Source organism: Malurus melanocephalus, unplaced genomic scaffold (assembly GCF_030028575.1).
Source record: "Malurus melanocephalus ecotype Western Australia unplaced genomic scaffold, MMel_1.1 scaffold_178, whole genome shotgun sequence".
In the NCBI taxonomy this organism is placed as follows: Eukaryota; Metazoa; Chordata; class Aves; order Passeriformes; family Maluridae; genus Malurus; species Malurus melanocephalus.
Window position 1 is genome coordinate 963030 of NW_026623410.1, and position 15807 is coordinate 978836.

Genomic DNA, 15807 nt, shown 5'->3' on the forward strand with positions numbered 1-15807 from the left:
CGGAGCGGGGCCGCCTCAGCTTCCCCGGCGGCACCGGGGCCCTGGGGCGGCCCGTGCCTATGAACCTCTTCGCCACCTGGGAGATCGACGGTTCCAGCCCMAGCTGCGTCCCCAGGTAACGGGCAGGCGAGGGCGCGGACCCCACCCCCTTCCTCCCCGGGGCTTCGCGGCTSCTTCCTCAGTCCACTTTCCCATCACCTGTGCGGTCCTTCCCGCAATATCGAGGTCCCTTCCCACTCCTCACCACTACCGCAGTGACGGGCGGGCTCCTCCTGCCCCTTCAATGGGTTTTGGGATGGGTGGAGGTGCAGAGACCCCGGACCCTAAAGAAGGTGGGGAGCTGCTGCCGTCTGTGTCAGATGTGTGAGGGGGTCACCTTCACCGTGAGTGTCCCCCCACCCCGCCCCGAAACCCCTAGCGAGGGATGTGTGCGKGTGGCAGGGTTTGGGGCTCCCCCGGAGCCTCGCCATCCCACGGGCGTGTTCTGTTAAAGGCGCCTTTCCCTGGGAAATGTCCCGCAGGGACGGGCTCGGGGTGGGCATCGCTTTCTCCAGCGCTGGTTTTTCACCCTGTCCCCGTCTCTGTTTCCCCGCCTCTGCTGTGTGTAAACACGCGCCCGTGGTCCTTGCCTGCGAGGTTTTTAGCCCGCATGTGAGGGCTTCGTTTTTATAAATTTTGCGCTTTTCAAGCCTGGCTCAAAACAGAATGCCTATGAGGATTTAAACGTGCCGGAGACAAATCTTTGAAGCGCTTCTCTTTTCTGCTTTTTTTTTGTTTCGTTTTAAGCGAGCAGAACGGGAACAGAGTCATCAGGCTGACCTGGCAGGAACGTAAAGCTCTGCAAGCTTTACAAACCCCCCAAATCCCTCTGTCTTCTGYGCCATCCAGATAGCAGGTTGGACTTGGTGGCCATGCCCCTGTATTGCAGGGACGAGTAACTATCTCGGCATAAACACTGCCCACAGTCGTAGTGGTTTGACTAGATAGCAGCAACGTAGAGAGGTAGAAGCAAACCTGAGTCCTGCAATTGCAGATAGTCTTGGTTTACAGCAGCTCATCTGTGCTAGCAGTGCCTCGAGCAGCAACTTTCTCAGCTTGTGTCTCGTTCAGCCTTTCTTTCCTGCCACAGGAGATCTTGGAAAGGGACTGCACCCAGGGGAATGTGCCCCTCTTTAAGGAGTCCCCTTCGCTGTGGAAGTTTTTGCCTGGATGGGAATAGTTGGAGGAGCAGTCGGTGCTTTTCTATTTTTGCACTACWCAAGGAAGTGTCCCTGCTCCTGGCAGGGGTTTGGACTTAAATGATCTTTAAGGTCCCTTCCAACCCAAACCATTCTGTGGTTCCAGTGCGATTGGCATTGTCCCTGCTGTGCAGAGAACACGGAGGCTTCTCATAGCACTGCTCTGAAAACAATTCTCTCCRTTCACCCTTTACTACAGGAAGGCAGTTGGGTTTCCATCTCATCCAGCCTCACAACAGTGGCTGTTAAACAAATAAAAGCCCAAATGTCCGTCGCTGTCAAGGACTTTTCGTTCTGCATTATCATTTATGCTGATACTTGCAGATCTGCAAACAAGCTCACAACATAGCCTGCTTGTTTGCAAAGCTGTAGATGACCAGAAAATGCAGTGTAAGGACACTGACCCTGCCTTGATGTGGTAGGGGGTGGGGTGCACAGGATGGCAATTAGGGTGGGTCCTGGGTGCTGGAATTGTGGTGGGCAGCAGACTGGAGGCAGCTGGTTGAGGTGACTGGAGGAATCTGGGGAATGCAAAGCACATGGGGATATATGGGCAGGTGGGACAGAACTGGGGTTTGAGGGGGAAAGTGGAGTTGCTGAAGCAAGCCATGAAGCAGGGGATGATGAAAACGCACAGATTCCCTGCCTTGAGGCATTGATGGAAGAACTGGCACATTTAGGACCTTCTAGGAGCAAAGCTTTTGGTTGAGGGAGCTTGAGTGTAGCAGTGGGTCCCTCTGCTCTCAGCCCTGTTGTCGCCATCACCTTTGCTTGCTGATGCTGGGTCCCCTTTTTCTCTAGAGTCCAGGGGACAAGCAGACATTCGGCTGCTGCATCTGCTGCTGCCAACCAAAGGAGCCTCTCTTTCCACAGATGTGGAGTCTTCTGCTGGACATGGAGTGCTCCCCATAGGCTGAGCAYGTGTGCAAGGGCTGTGTTCATGTTGCAGCATGGGGCAGGTCTGCAGTTGTTGCTGTGGGTGCCAGGGGGGTTTTGTTAACCCAGGTGAGGTCAGGAGCAGCTGAGGTTGCAGGTTCTGCAGAGGGATTGGTCTGATGGCGTGGTGAGGTGTGTGCTGGGTGAGCACCAAATTCTGCAGCAGTCCCCAGTCACTGCTGCTGTTTCTAAGCATTTATCACCATGCTTTGCATTTCATTACAGGCTTTGCATTAGACCTTTCTGTCACAGAAGGCAGGAATTTGAAAACCTTTAAGTTATGCCACTGCCTCTGTATTTTAAGTTCATATTGTAATGATTTTCACTATGRCATAATGACATTTAAGATTCTTTATCTTAAAGTGAGAGATACAGGAATGAAAACTTCTGCGTGGGAAACTATATCCCAAATGAGCTTGTTGTTCAAGCAGATGTCTGTTGGGACGTGAGGGGTGGATGTGGAGGAGAGTGGGCCTCGGTTTGTGGTCAAACACTGGAGCTGCCTTGGTCTCTTCTGAGATTTCCACCAGTTACAAGTTCCCTTCTGGGTWTCTGTTGGCAGAACAAGCTTTCCYAGCAGAGAAGGTTTGAACTCAGCACAGAGTCAGAAGATTCATGAAGAAGAGCATGTGTTTGGGGAGGGAATGGTGCTTCCTTTTCTTTTCTTTTTGGTTCAATAAATTTTACCCAGTTTCCAAGGTGTTTGTCCTACAGTAAGCTGGAGCAGGAGGGGCTGGGTGGAAGCCGTCCCTGGAGTGGTTTGTGCTTACATTGCTGTGAATTGTGTGGGTGGGTGTTGAGGTGGAGGGCCTCGTGTGGATGTGTGTGTGCTTCCCAGATGATGGCTGAGCKCTGGGCTGCGGGAGGGAGATCTCAAAAGCACTGCTCCTCAACACACTCTGGTGGGTGATTTACTGCAAGTCCATTCAGCTTGGGTGGGGTGTCAGCAAAATCTGGAAGGCTGCCTTGGTGCGTCCATGGAGTTTCCTGGTGTGAAAAGGTTGTGTCTAAACTTAATGAAGAATAATRATGAAGAGCTATGGTATTGTTCCATAGTCGTGTGCTTGACATGAAACATGAGATGGGGTATTTTGCATTTATTCTGACCTCCTTTACTCTTTTGCCATCTGCAGAAATGATTTTCTGATTTGTTCTTCAGCACATGTAGCTCCTGGGAGCTTTGACCATAGTACTTGTGAAATGCAACTACTTTCTTTTAGTCATCCCAGAAAAGTGACTCAGAAAGTCTCACTATCTGGGAGTATCCACTGCATACCAGAAGGGAGAGATGCCTACCTTYTCCTGCTGTTTCTTTCTTCTGTGCRCTGAAAGACTTTCCTTTGAGGAAGGTTGCATTACATAAAGTTCTCCCTACCACCTGTAAACACTGAGAGTGATCTTCTTGCTGCATGGCAGTGAGAGAATCAACACCTTTCCCTCATTATTCTCACACTGAGATTGTGGAAGTAAGAATTRTTCTGTGGATTTTGGTGTTGAGTTTTTTACTGTCCAGTCTTTTGATGAATCTGTGGGTSTGAATGGCAGAATGCTGTCCCATCTTGAAGGAGCCTTATGGGAAAACAGCATCATGGGGAGGTTGTCCAGAGGAAGAGTGGTCTGGGGGGGAAAGTTTTGTTGGACGGGTCTGCTGGAGCAAGAGAAGGCAATAGCCAGTGTTCCCATTGGGAGTAGGTTTTGCTTCAGGCTACTCACTACCCTAATTGTCACAAACTTGTAAAGGTTCCTGCTAAGCTTTGAACTGTAAAGTGAAATTCAGTGGATTGAGACCAGACTGGMTGTGGAACAGGTGTGATGCAGTGTCCCTTGGGGGTATGAAAGAAGCCTGTGGAACAGACCTGTGAACAGACAGTGCTGGAGATCTGGGCTTGTGACTGGGCACTGGTTGAGCGTTTCATGTGTTGCTCACCTCTGTAGCTTGCCTGCTGGGTGAGGTAACGTGAGAGGAATCCACACTCATCCCCTGGACTCCCAGGAGGCTGGTGGTGCAGGGATGTGACTGCTCAGTGCTGTGGCATGGCTGTGCAGCACTCGGACATTCACACCAGCCCTGGTACGGACATTCCCAGGGGCAATGGAAACTGCTGGGGGTGAGATTTCGGATTCACAGCAGCTGAGTGGATCCTAACAGTTTGCTTGTGCCCCAGGCTATGTGCTCCTCTCCCTGCCAGCTCCCATCTTCTTCCACTGACCTATCTTGCTGTCTGCTTCCTGTAGGCTAATGAGTTGCAGTGCAGAGGGCTCTGTGAGCATGTAAAAGTGACAGCACCGCAGATGTGTGACCARGAGGGATGCAGTGAGGACTGCTGGGGCATGGAGCTACTGTAGCCATCTGCAAGTTTGCACCCCTACTTGGTAATTCCCTCTACTACCGAAGTGTTAAGGGGCTTGTGAGCTGTGTCAAGTCCACAGGTGACTCTTCTCCGTGAGGGTTTGCCACAAATTCACTTAGAAGTGAAACTCTTTGCACCTTGGGGTGAAGGATGCATGCCTGCACTGGGAATGGGAACTTCTCTCTGCCAGTGAGAGCATGTTCTGACCTGGCTTGAAAAACGTGCATCATATCCTCAGAGAAAGGTGAACAACTTGCTAGAGTAATAATTATGATCAGGTGATGGTATATAATTAAAAACACTGATGAATTGAAGTAGGGAGAGATATTAATTTAAATGTATCTTAACCTTCTATTCTGTGGGTATGCTAACATTGAGGAGAGAGATCTTGTTGGTTAGGATAAGTGCTRGTGCATTCATTGGGAGCTGACAATAGATTCTCAGTACATTTGGAACTAGGAAAATGTCTAATTACTCAGATGACTAGGTACATTTCAGAAGTGCTTATTTGGAGGCTTTGTTTTGACTTTGTTTGAATAGCATGAAATGTGTAACATTTTACCTCGGAAGGAATTCGAATACAAATGAGGGCACAGGACAGGCTTTAAAAATATCACTAAGGTGATGCTGAATGTGTGAGATGCATGAGGAAAAACATCCGTAGCTGAGTAAWGGAGATAAATTGCTTGGACTAAAGYGCAGTGGCCAGAACCAACTCTTCTTGTTGGAGCTAGAAGATCCCATTTCTCCTCCTTATTCTTCGGGGAAGAGGTCACAACTGGGTGATCCCTAAGTGTTCCCTGTGTATATTCTATCACAACAGTTATTGTCACTTTGTATGATACTGCTGAATGTAATTTGGATACTTGTATTATTCAGTTGGGACAGTTTTGTCTAGAGGCTGAGTGGTTTGTTGGAGTCCCACTTCCAGTTAGACCTGTTTTGAGTCATCTTTTAAGGTAAAGCTTGTGCATATCAAGAACAGCTCTGAAACAGGCCTTAAAATCTCAGAGCTGCTAGCCAAAGTCTCTGGATAGGATTTTGCATGGTTTTGACCTGCATGCTTTGTGCATGCCCCGTGCAGAAGGATTCTGGAAGTGGAAGGAATGGGCTGCTCTTTTGAAAGGCCTCTTTCCTTGCCTTCCACCAAGTGAGGGTGCCCAAAGGACCTTCCCCTCAAGTCCCCTGGCAGGTCTGGCCTGCAGCCCTGCTTGGCAGGAGGTGACCCTGCAGCTGCTTGTCCAGGAAATAAAAGCTCTTGTCGAATGGAGCCATTGATGCTCCACCTTTCATCAGCTCTGAGCAGGCGGACAGTTTCTGTGGCAAGCTTGTGGCTGTATCAAATTAGCTATGAAATGATTTGCATAATMGATTAATCAACCAGCAACAAAACATCCCTCTTTTCTGCCAAGAAAAGAAAAGCAACAACTCAGCTGTTACAAGAGGCCATTATGTTCCTTGCAACCCTTAATCTTTCTTTTTTCCAAGAGCGCTCCGTGTTTTGGCCTCACGCAGGAAGCTGGCCTGCTCGCTGGCTTTATTTGCGTCACATCTTGGCAGCTTTTTCCAATTCTTTTGGGCCAAATTTTGCCACCGTTATGGTGACCTTCTAGGGAGGGTATTTCCTATGGAATAGGTGGCTGGCTGCCAGACGTCTCTATATTGCCAGGTCCTCTATTAGCCTTTGCCTTTCCATTGAAATTCCTCTGGGCCCCTTGAGCTCCTTCAGAATTGACCCATTTCCCTGGGAAGTCGGGGAGCAGGAGAATAAGGGGGAGCGAGTCACCTCAGCATGTAACTGAGTGRGCAGGAACTGGTCACTGTGTTTTACTTTTCCTATGTTTCTACCTCCCTGTAAGCCAGCAATATGAATTTTGTAAGCTGTACAGTCCTTCTGCAGCTCCAGATGTGACATCTGTGTGTCCTTGCTTGGCTGAAGGATGCTCCAATCAGTGCTGGGGGAGTTTCAGTCCGAATGGATCCTAACGTGCAGATGATAAGAGGCTTAACTGGCTAATTGAATGTGATAGCGTGAAGCTTCTCTCATGGTGAGGTTTAATTGGATTATGATACTGTACAGTGATGTGGAGGCTTGCAGGGCATGCAGCCAGCTTCACAAGGAGAGAGTGGATCCTTGCTAATCACTCATTTGTTTAAAATAATGAGTTGCTTAGAGAGCTCCGATGGGTGTGYTCTGCTTGCTGCAGCCAGTATCCCTGGAGAAGGGATCCCTCAAAAACAAGGGGCTGCCACGTGTATAGACCCTGCCCTTGGGTTGGTGCAGCTGCAGGGTCTGCAGGTGAAGAGAAGAGGAGCTCCTTTTGTTTGGGAAGACACAGATGCATGGGCTCTTTTGTTGCGTTCTGGAATCTGGACCACGATTCCTCCTCTAGAACCACTTCACCCTTTCCTACAGTGGTTTGTGTGGCTGTGTCGCTTGTCACAAGCTGTGCTTTTCTTTTGAGGTGGCCTGCTTGTTCCTTCTCGTCTAGCAGCTGTGAGTGTGCAGGCCAGGCTGCCTTCCAGCACAGTTACTTGCAGGGTAATAACTATTTTTGATCAGGAGCTTAAATGCCTCCCTTGCTGAAGTGGGAAAGTAGTCTAATTTTTAAAGTGCGCAGCGACAGTAMAATTGAGAACAAAACTCACCTAGCTCTGGATATGTGTGGCAGCACCTGTGTTTTGGATGCAGCTCCTGGGGGCTGTGTGCTTTGTGGAAGTCACTGACTGAGCTGCTGTTCCTGAGAGTTTTTACACTGAAAGTGTTTGATTTACTGATATTTCAAAAGGGTTTGAAATGTGCATGGTTGCTCAGATCTGATTTCAGAAGAGTTGTCAAAGAAAATAGCATTTGTTCTCCTGTAAGCAGATGGATTAGCATAAAATATCAGCTTTGATGTTGTGTCAAGTGTGCTCCTCATCCATAGCCTTTGTACTGGTTTGGGGAGTTAACTGTTTGTCTTTTCAGTGTTTGAATGGACTGGGASATGCCTGCAAGAATGGTGTGTGTCATTTGGGCAGGGGACAGCACCTGGGCATTGTGAGGTTTTGATTAACTTGTCCTGTTTCTTGCTGTGGCTCATTCAAACAATTAAAAGTTTTATAAATATGATTGCTTTGCTGTTGCTGGGAGATGGCAGTTTAGCCACTTTTCCCCAGTGCTCTAAGATGTGGGATTTCCCCCCTCAAGCTCTAGTTTGGTCTAATGATAACCCAACTCCCATCTCCTGCTTGTTTGCCTTTTTTGCAGTCTTGTGCCCTGGAGCCTGTAGGAAGAAAGTGAAGGGGAATAGCCAAGGGAGAATGCTGGTGTTTAACTAAAACCTACATAGCCTGCAGGTCCTTCTAGATCTCAAAGAGGTAGTAGGTTTTCTTCTAAGAAGAAAAAAAAAGGAACAAGCCTGGTGATCCAGGGTGACTTTTCTTATTAGTGTGTGTTGCTGGGGAAAYGTGGAGGTTTGAAGGTGTGAGGCTGTGAAGGAGCAGGGCAGAAAGTGTATGCCTGTGTGTGCAGAGTGAAGTGAAACATGTTCACTGCTYGACACAACACTTTATTTTGCTTCTTAAAATCTTCTTTTGAAAGACACTGTCTGCTTTCTTCAGATCCCTTTGCCTTGGTGAGTTCAGTTGTTCAAAAATATTTCCCTGCTCTTTTTATTTTGTACAAAGCCATTGCTGTGCAAGGGCTTGGAGGTGCTCCTCACTGCTGGTAGGTAAATGCCATATGCAGGAGAGAGATTTCTAAAGGGACCTTTACCTCTGCAGAGAAACACATGGATGGCTGCAGATAGAGACATGGGAAAACCATGGAGCTCATAATATGGTTCAGGCCTGTATTTCAGGGGTTTCTAGTGCAGGGCTCTCATTTATGGCCAAAATGAGCTGCAGTTTGCACATGCGCTTGTCTGGTACGTGTTTCCCAACAGGCAGCAGGCCAGATCTAGATWTAGAGCAGAGAATAACCCCCCATTGGGAGATTCTTAGGAAGCCTTATCTATATATAGTCCATAAAAGTGTGTATCCCCTTTCTGCTGAGAGGACAGTCTGCCCAGGGAACGTGGTTAATGCGGATACACCCCAGCCTCCGAGAGCCAGGCAAAGATCCACCAGTATCACGTCTGCCGCATCCTGTGAGCGATCCCGTGCGTGTCCTGGCTCCTGCTGCTCTGGGTGGCACTGGGGAATTCTCTGCTCAGGCCCCCAGCTGTGCYACCCCGTGCCATGACCGTGCTGTTGTGGCAGGCTGGTGACATGCTCCTGTGGCCAGCTAGGCTTGTCCTCTGTGGGGGCACGAAGCAGCCGTCAGCCAGAGGGAACAGCTGCGGGGGCTGAGGCACATCATTMGTGCGGAGCTGATGGTGCCTGTGCCTTCGGAGCACGTTGGGCTGTTGGGCGCTCTCATTAAAGCGATGAGATCGTAGCTTGGCAGTGGCTTGTCATGCAAGAGCTTATGTAGGATTTTCATGCCAGAGCAGTTCTCTTTCTTGCAGCTGCTTACCAGGGTGTTCTGTCAGAGGAACCTACACAGGCATTCTGGTGCTTCGGGAATGAGAAACAATTTGCAGTGCTCAGCCCACCTGCAAAGAAAACACAAACAAACAAAACCATGAGCAGGTGTCTTAGATCAGAAGTGGGAACACACAGTAAGGTGGACAAGGCTGCCCTTTCACACAGCAGTGTGGCCTCCCATTAATTTATGTATGGGTGTAGTTTCACCATAAGGATGTCTGGGGCCATTCCCAGCCAGCCTTCCTTTCCATTTAGTACACGACTTTTTCCAGCTGGTACACCACCATATTTTGTAACTGTCCTGGCAGCTGCTGAGTGCCAGCCATGAGGAGCACAGCCTTCTTCCTACTGCAGAGTGTTTGCTGCCCACTTAGCAGTTCTTCAGTATGTTCTGAAATCACAGAAGTGRGAGTCTGAAGTGCTTTGTACCAAGTTGAAATGTCAGTCTGTGAAGAGCTCGTAAGGTTCTGTTGGACCAGCTGGAGGCATGGCTTCTCTTTGGATGCATTTGGCTTTGGGATTGTGGGSCTAGGTCTTCAGAAAGCAGCCCATTTTCTACGCTGAAGACACAGATTCCTTTCTCTTTTAGGGAGCTGGTCTGGTGGTGTAACTTCCATGAAAGTCATAGGGTTGTTGGAGGATATCTCCTCACACACGATTTTACAAATATAGCCGGATCATTTAAGGTCACTCAGTCTTGAGTTTCTTCAGGGATTGCACACTTCAGCTGAAGGCTGTGCTGAAGCTCAATTTGACTCCCTCTGGAGGGACTGTGCTGAAAATGGGTGTCTGTATTATGGGCTCTAATCTCAGGAGACTCCTGCAGACTTCCAGCTCCTCAGATACATGTGCAGTCTTCGCCTTGTTCTGTGTGTCGTGATTTCAGTGCTGCCTCAACCGTGTGATTGTGGTGACTTGTAGCGGAGACAGGGATGTTGCTGCTGTTAGCGGAGCAATTGTAGTGCCTGTCTCCCAGCTGTRGGCATTCAGCATCAGGGCTGTCTTGGTACTGTTGCAGCTGTGAGTGGGTCTTTGGGGGTGTAAGACACATTAACCAGCTCTGCCAGTTACAGCAAGGCTCCAGCAGCTCGCTCACTGAAGAAGRTCTCTCTGATGTATATACAGAGCTTTTGTACTGTCCTGACATGCTCCAGGTAAGGTTAGAGGCTGATGTGTGTGATGGCTTTTTGTAAACTACCCACTTTGGCTGCTGCTTGCCAGCATCTTCTGCCTCGTGCCAGTGCAAGCATTTGAGAGTTCACGTGGTAAAGTGGGTCATCAGGGTGGAGGTTTATTGGGGGGCAGAGGTGAGGAAATGAGTTGTGTTYGGCTGGATCAGTTCTCTGCTGTGATTTGCATGATGATCCAAATGGTTATGCAGGTAGAGTCTGCAGATGAGGATGGAGCAAGTAACCCACTTAACCTAGCACTGCACCACGTTTCTGATTTAGTGGAGTTTCTCCTTGGGCCAAGAAATTACTTTGAATGACCGTGGGAGGAGAAGTCCAGCCCCTTGTTTAGAGGCTGGCGTTTTAGCTCTGTGCTATAAACCCTGGGTGGTCCAARGGCTTGTGTGTGTTCTCCAGCTCGGGGCTGTGTTGTCAGAGCTGCAGAGCGGGTCAGGATGATGAGATGGTTGGAGTGGAGGTGGTCTTTCCTTTTTTTCTGYCCCCAAGGGGAGGTCTCTGGTGGGAAGAAGGTTTTGGGACCTGGGCTTTTTGCAATGAGATTGTCAAACAGACGCTTTCTAGCTCGAGTAATTGACAGTGTAACCAAAGCTGCTGGAGATTGCTGGGGATGTAACTGAATCTTTCACACCGATTCTTATGCAAATTTAAACATGTGCTCCTGACTTCTAATGGGACACCTACAAATACAACCGGCGCCATTCAGAAATTGGCCTCCGTGCGCTGGATCTTTAATTGCTTGTGGCTTTATAGTAAGAGTGAGACTTGCAGAGCCGCCTTTGTAGCGGTTTYTCAGTGCTGCCCTTACCTGTAGACGTGAAATTTCCCTCTAGATTTTGCCTAAGTCACCTGTGGAGGTTCTGGTGCGTGGTTTAGTGTGTTTGTTATTGACACTGCCCATTGCCATACTGTTCTGGCTCAAGAGCAAATGAGCCTGAACATTTCAGTGCTCTTTCCCTTGCTGATGTGTTGGGGCTCATTAGAGGTAAATTAAATGACCTTGAGGTCTGSAGAAAATGATTTGGTGTATTTAACACTGAGTGCAAATCATCTTAAGTTTCTATCCAGTAAATTTATAAGTGTGAGTTGATGAGCCCATTTGAAAAGTATTATTTTTGGGCTCTTGGGGAAGATGGRTGTCTGCAACCTCCTGGTGTAGTTTCAAATTCAGGCTTGTTTTTTTTCATGCATGTGCCACGTGGTAATTGAGCAGTTGGTCAAAACCATGTGGTCTTAATTTCTTTAAAGTACAAACAGCCTAGAAATGTTTGTTTATGTACAAAATAATCTGCCAGTGACTGTAAGCATTTCCATGTTTCTGCAAGAAATGAAGGTAATTATATAATCAGCAAAGATTCATATGGCTTAACTTGTCTTCCATCTGGCATTAGTTAAATTGATGTTTTCATCTGCGTGACCTTTCAGGGTGGGGAGAAATTATGAAAATGGAAAACATGGCTGAAAARGACCTTCCTAGGACATCTAGTCCATGTAAAGGCTGGAACAGGTCCACTGAACAGCCCCTGACAGCTGCTAAGGGGAGCAACTCTTTCCCCTCTGCCATGGTCCACRTTACTGGGGAGGTTTTGTAGGAGTTTTTAAATGGGTGGTTTTATTGTGACTGAGGAGTTGCCTGTCCTGAATGCAGTCCTTCCCCATTGCATAAATGTATGGGCAGACTAACTAGATTAACTACAGCAGGAAGAGCTTCCTTCTTAAAWGAAAGCTATTGTTAGAGCATCACTTATCATAAATCTATAGCACTTCTAATCCTGCTCTCCTCCTATTTCCGCTCCTCCATCCGCCTGCTGGRTTACAGTTTGCAGGGTCTGTTCTGAGTTTCTTGGGGCTGTCCTGCAGCCTTTCCTCTGTGATCTCTTCCTCTCAGATGGGCAATTTTCAGCATCAAAAGGATCCTTCCAAAATGAGCTCTTTGATGAAAATATACCTGCATGCTTTCTGAGTGGTAGAAAGATGATATGCTGCTTTCCCGATCAAGTTGCACCACTGCCTCAAAATGTAGGATTTGCAAGGAAAGCTGAGAACTGCAAGAACAGAATCATATATATTTCATGTTGCTAGTGGCTTGCTAGGGGCTGAACTCCCTTTTATTTGCTCTTCTACCTCTTCCCTCTGCCATGCCTGAGAGTGCGCCAGAATTTAAGGTGCTCCGATTTCTTTCAGGCTGGAAGGATCTGTATCTTCTTTCTGCCAGGGTTCTGCGTTATTTTGCTTAATAGAGTTGAAGGCCGTTAGTGTAGGCTTTKTCCTTGCTTCACAAATAGACTTTGAGTGTCTCCAGGTGCTTGGATAAGCTTTGCCTGTTCATGTTCAGTCCCAGTGAGGATTTGAGACAGCCACTGGCAGATACCAAAGCAGATCAGAGGATTTTTTCCCTCCCAATGTGCAGCATTCAGCAGCTCAAGTGTAAAGCTGTTCGCTGAGACAAAACTTGGGTGGCTCCTTGMCCTTGGCCCGTGGGGATGTGCCTGAAGATCAGAAGCCTGGCCAGTGCTTAGTTCAAGCAAGCACATGGAGCTTTTTCCAGGGAGGAGGGATTTCAGAGGTGGATTTTCTCCCTTCAGCCTTCAGTCAGCATGCTTCTGTTTTTCTGACACCTAAATGGCAGGTCCTGCTGGGTGCCTTTAACAAAACATTTATAATAAGCTTTTATTATTCATTCAATTGTTTCCTTGTTCCAGGATCATAACCTAAACGTCCRAGCGGCTGTTTGTGTTCCTGCTGCACCTGCATTCAAGGCCAGCTTTCTGCTGCTGGTCCCTTGCTTTGCATTTGTGGAGTGYAAAGTGCTCAGCTCTCCTCACATGTTCTGATGGTGCTGAATTTGGAACATTCATCTCCCTTCTCTGGGTTTCGATGCTTAGCTTTGCTTGGCACCATYGCTTTTCCAGCTTCCAGTAGCCTCATTCCTGGTGTTTCACCTTTGCACAGCACTTGCGATCTAGAGGATCTCTGGATCAAAAAATCAGTTGCACCCAGGTGCCYGAGTACGGGATGTGGTTCTCAGCTGGATTGTGGGTAGGTTTAGCTTGRCCCCACCAATGTCCCAACCGTGTGCTGTCTCAAGTGTTCTGTGATATTCACTTGTGCCCTGGCCTCTCTCAGCATTGCCACAGGCCACTGTTGTGGCTCTGAACCCCAAAAGCAATGCAAAATGGACAGTAACAACTGCCTGGTKAACATTGGTAAAGTCGTACAGTTTTTCACAGATCTTCAGGGGAGGCAGGGAAAGGTGCTTTGTATCTTGTGTACTTTTATCTTAAGTAAACAACTCTTGTCAGTAGAGCAAACAGGACGGTTTCATTGCCAAGCAGCGTGCTGGGCACTAGGCAGGTGCTTGTGTGAGGCTGCCACCATGGTGAGCTCTTAGAGGTAGCTCTTGGTTTTGCACAGTTCKAGGATTATTTTACTCTGCTTTGCTTTGCAACCGCTAGGTTGTCATATTTCTCTCTGGTGGTGGTCAGATTTGCTGATGGTTTGTATTTTAGCTGGGAAAAATGCCCCTTGTTGGGATTCTGGTATGTCTGTATACAGTAAAAAATGTTGAGTGGGCTGGGAATGGCTTCCAGCGAAGTTGTATCAGTTTCTTGGAGCTCTTTTGTTTGGTAGAAATTCCTTTCTTTTCTCTCCCCCTTCACATCCCCCTGACAGCCCACCTCCTTTCTTCAAGGGTTTGCTGAGGTATAATTCACAATTGAGTGATTGAAGTCAAATATGCACAGCTGCAAATGCATTTTTAAATGATGCTTCATCGTTAAAGCATCTCTCTGAACAGGTTGGCAGTTTCAGTGGCCATCAGAGTGCAGTAACAAAGAGGATTTTGTTGAAAACACTTGACTTTGATTTTTATTAAGCTCTTAGAATGTGTTGACCACTTGCTACTTTTGAGTGCAGATAGAAGTATCTGGAGCAGGGGAGATCTACACTGGGGAAATATTTTAGATATATCCYTGAGAAAAGGGGACATAACTGAGTTTTCCTTTGCTCTCCCCACATTGTATTGTGGAAATCATATGATAGCTGGAGTACAATAAAGGACAAAATTAGAAAAAAGTTTTATTGATATTTGAAGCATAGTATCCAAGCTTCTGTGCTGCAGCTTTCCTCTGCTTCCCCACCCTACGGAGACTTTTTGCGACTCTCTTCTTTGGATCCCTCAGATGCTTCTGTRATTCCTTGCTTTTCCTGGTGTGTGACAAAGCCCAGCCAGTGGAAGCTGCGTGCATGCAGTATCCTGTYACAGTCACAATGGCCCAGTGCTGCCAGGATTTGGTGTGGGGCTGCCTGAATCTCAGCCATACCAAGCTCCAGTGTCTGTTTATCRATAAGTTGAAATGATTTATCAATCTCTAGGACATCTCAGAAGGATCGAATCAGTTTAGTGGCAGATTTGGTGTAGTTTAATGTAATCAGTTCTCTGATCTCTGGAAATTCGATGTTCCATGCTGTCTCCCAGAGTTCCTGACTCTTGAACAGCCAATCGAGGCTCCTTCTCTAGCTTTTGTTTCTCTATTCTCTGTCCTCTGCCAGTGGACTGCTGTGCTCCTGCTAAGTCTCCTGGGCCAATCTTGGTTCCAAAATTATCACCACATTTTCCAAGCTATTGCATGAGTAACTTTGGGCTTTTCTTCCATGAGTGRATGCACTCTCTACCAGCTATCCAAGAGGACCTGTTCTGAGTGGAAGCTAATCTGTGTTTGAGGTGCTGCATTTGCAAACAGAGGACCCCACTAAATATCAGTTATAGGGAATCTGCAGTGTTCTTGGTAATTCAGCTGTAAAAACAGAGAATAGCCTAATAATTTGTAGTTATATGAATATTTATATAATTATTTAACATATGATACACATAACACACAATCATCTCTTAGTGAAATAGCTGTACCGCTGCCTTGGTTCCAGTGTTTCCCTTCAGCCAGTTTTGAGGTGCTTGCTGTGAGCAGACCTTTGCTTCACAGTGATGGAAATGAAGGCTCAAAATAAACACCCTGGAAGCAGCAGAAGATCTGCACTGGCAGTCTGGAGATCTTGGGCTCACCAGAATTGTGCTGGAAACATATAACACACATAAATACATTTATTGTATGATTAGCCATAGGCCCTGATGCAGAGGTTGATGTGCTTGGTATTAGCTGTAGTCATGTGGTGAAAATCAGAGGTTGTATGGTCCTCTGAGTGAGGACAGCATAAAATTAAGGATAAATCCCATCCTGATGTTGTGGTACTTGGTCTTATCTCATTGCCATTGATAATCCTCAGCTGTTCCTGTGACAGAAACACTCTTTGACAGCTTGGGTATGTGTACCTAGATGTGCCATGCCTCATCCATGAGCAGGAGCACTGACCACAAAATGATGCTGATATCTATTCCTTGCTCTTAGCATCACTGTCACGTTAGTGTTAGCTGATTGCATCAGCAAAGGCATTAGAAGGGAATGTTTTCAGGGAACTGAGACTCCTTTGGCTGTGGAGTTTGATCTCCATGAATGACCTGATGGTGTGATCTTGTTCACAAATGGAGCAAAAATCTTTTTCCTGGATAGGCTTTTTGGTAATCCCTCCCAG

At 47.4% G+C, this 15807-nt stretch overlaps 1 protein-coding gene across 4 annotated transcripts in view; it reads left to right on the plus strand.

Annotated features, from left to right (window-relative positions):
- The first annotated feature begins 6 nt into the window (after positions 1-6).
- PACS2 (phosphofurin acidic cluster sorting protein 2) overlaps positions 7-15807 on the plus strand; it is a 75411-nt gene continuing 59610 nt past the window's right edge. For all 4 annotated transcript variants that reach the window (XM_057372804.1, XM_057372806.1, XM_057372805.1 and 1 more), the window contains exon 1: positions 7-115. In XM_057372804.1, coding sequence (XP_057228787.1) covers positions 60-115 — 56 coding nt within the window. In that variant the 5' untranslated portion in view covers positions 7-59. The remainder of the gene's footprint in view (positions 116-15807) is intronic.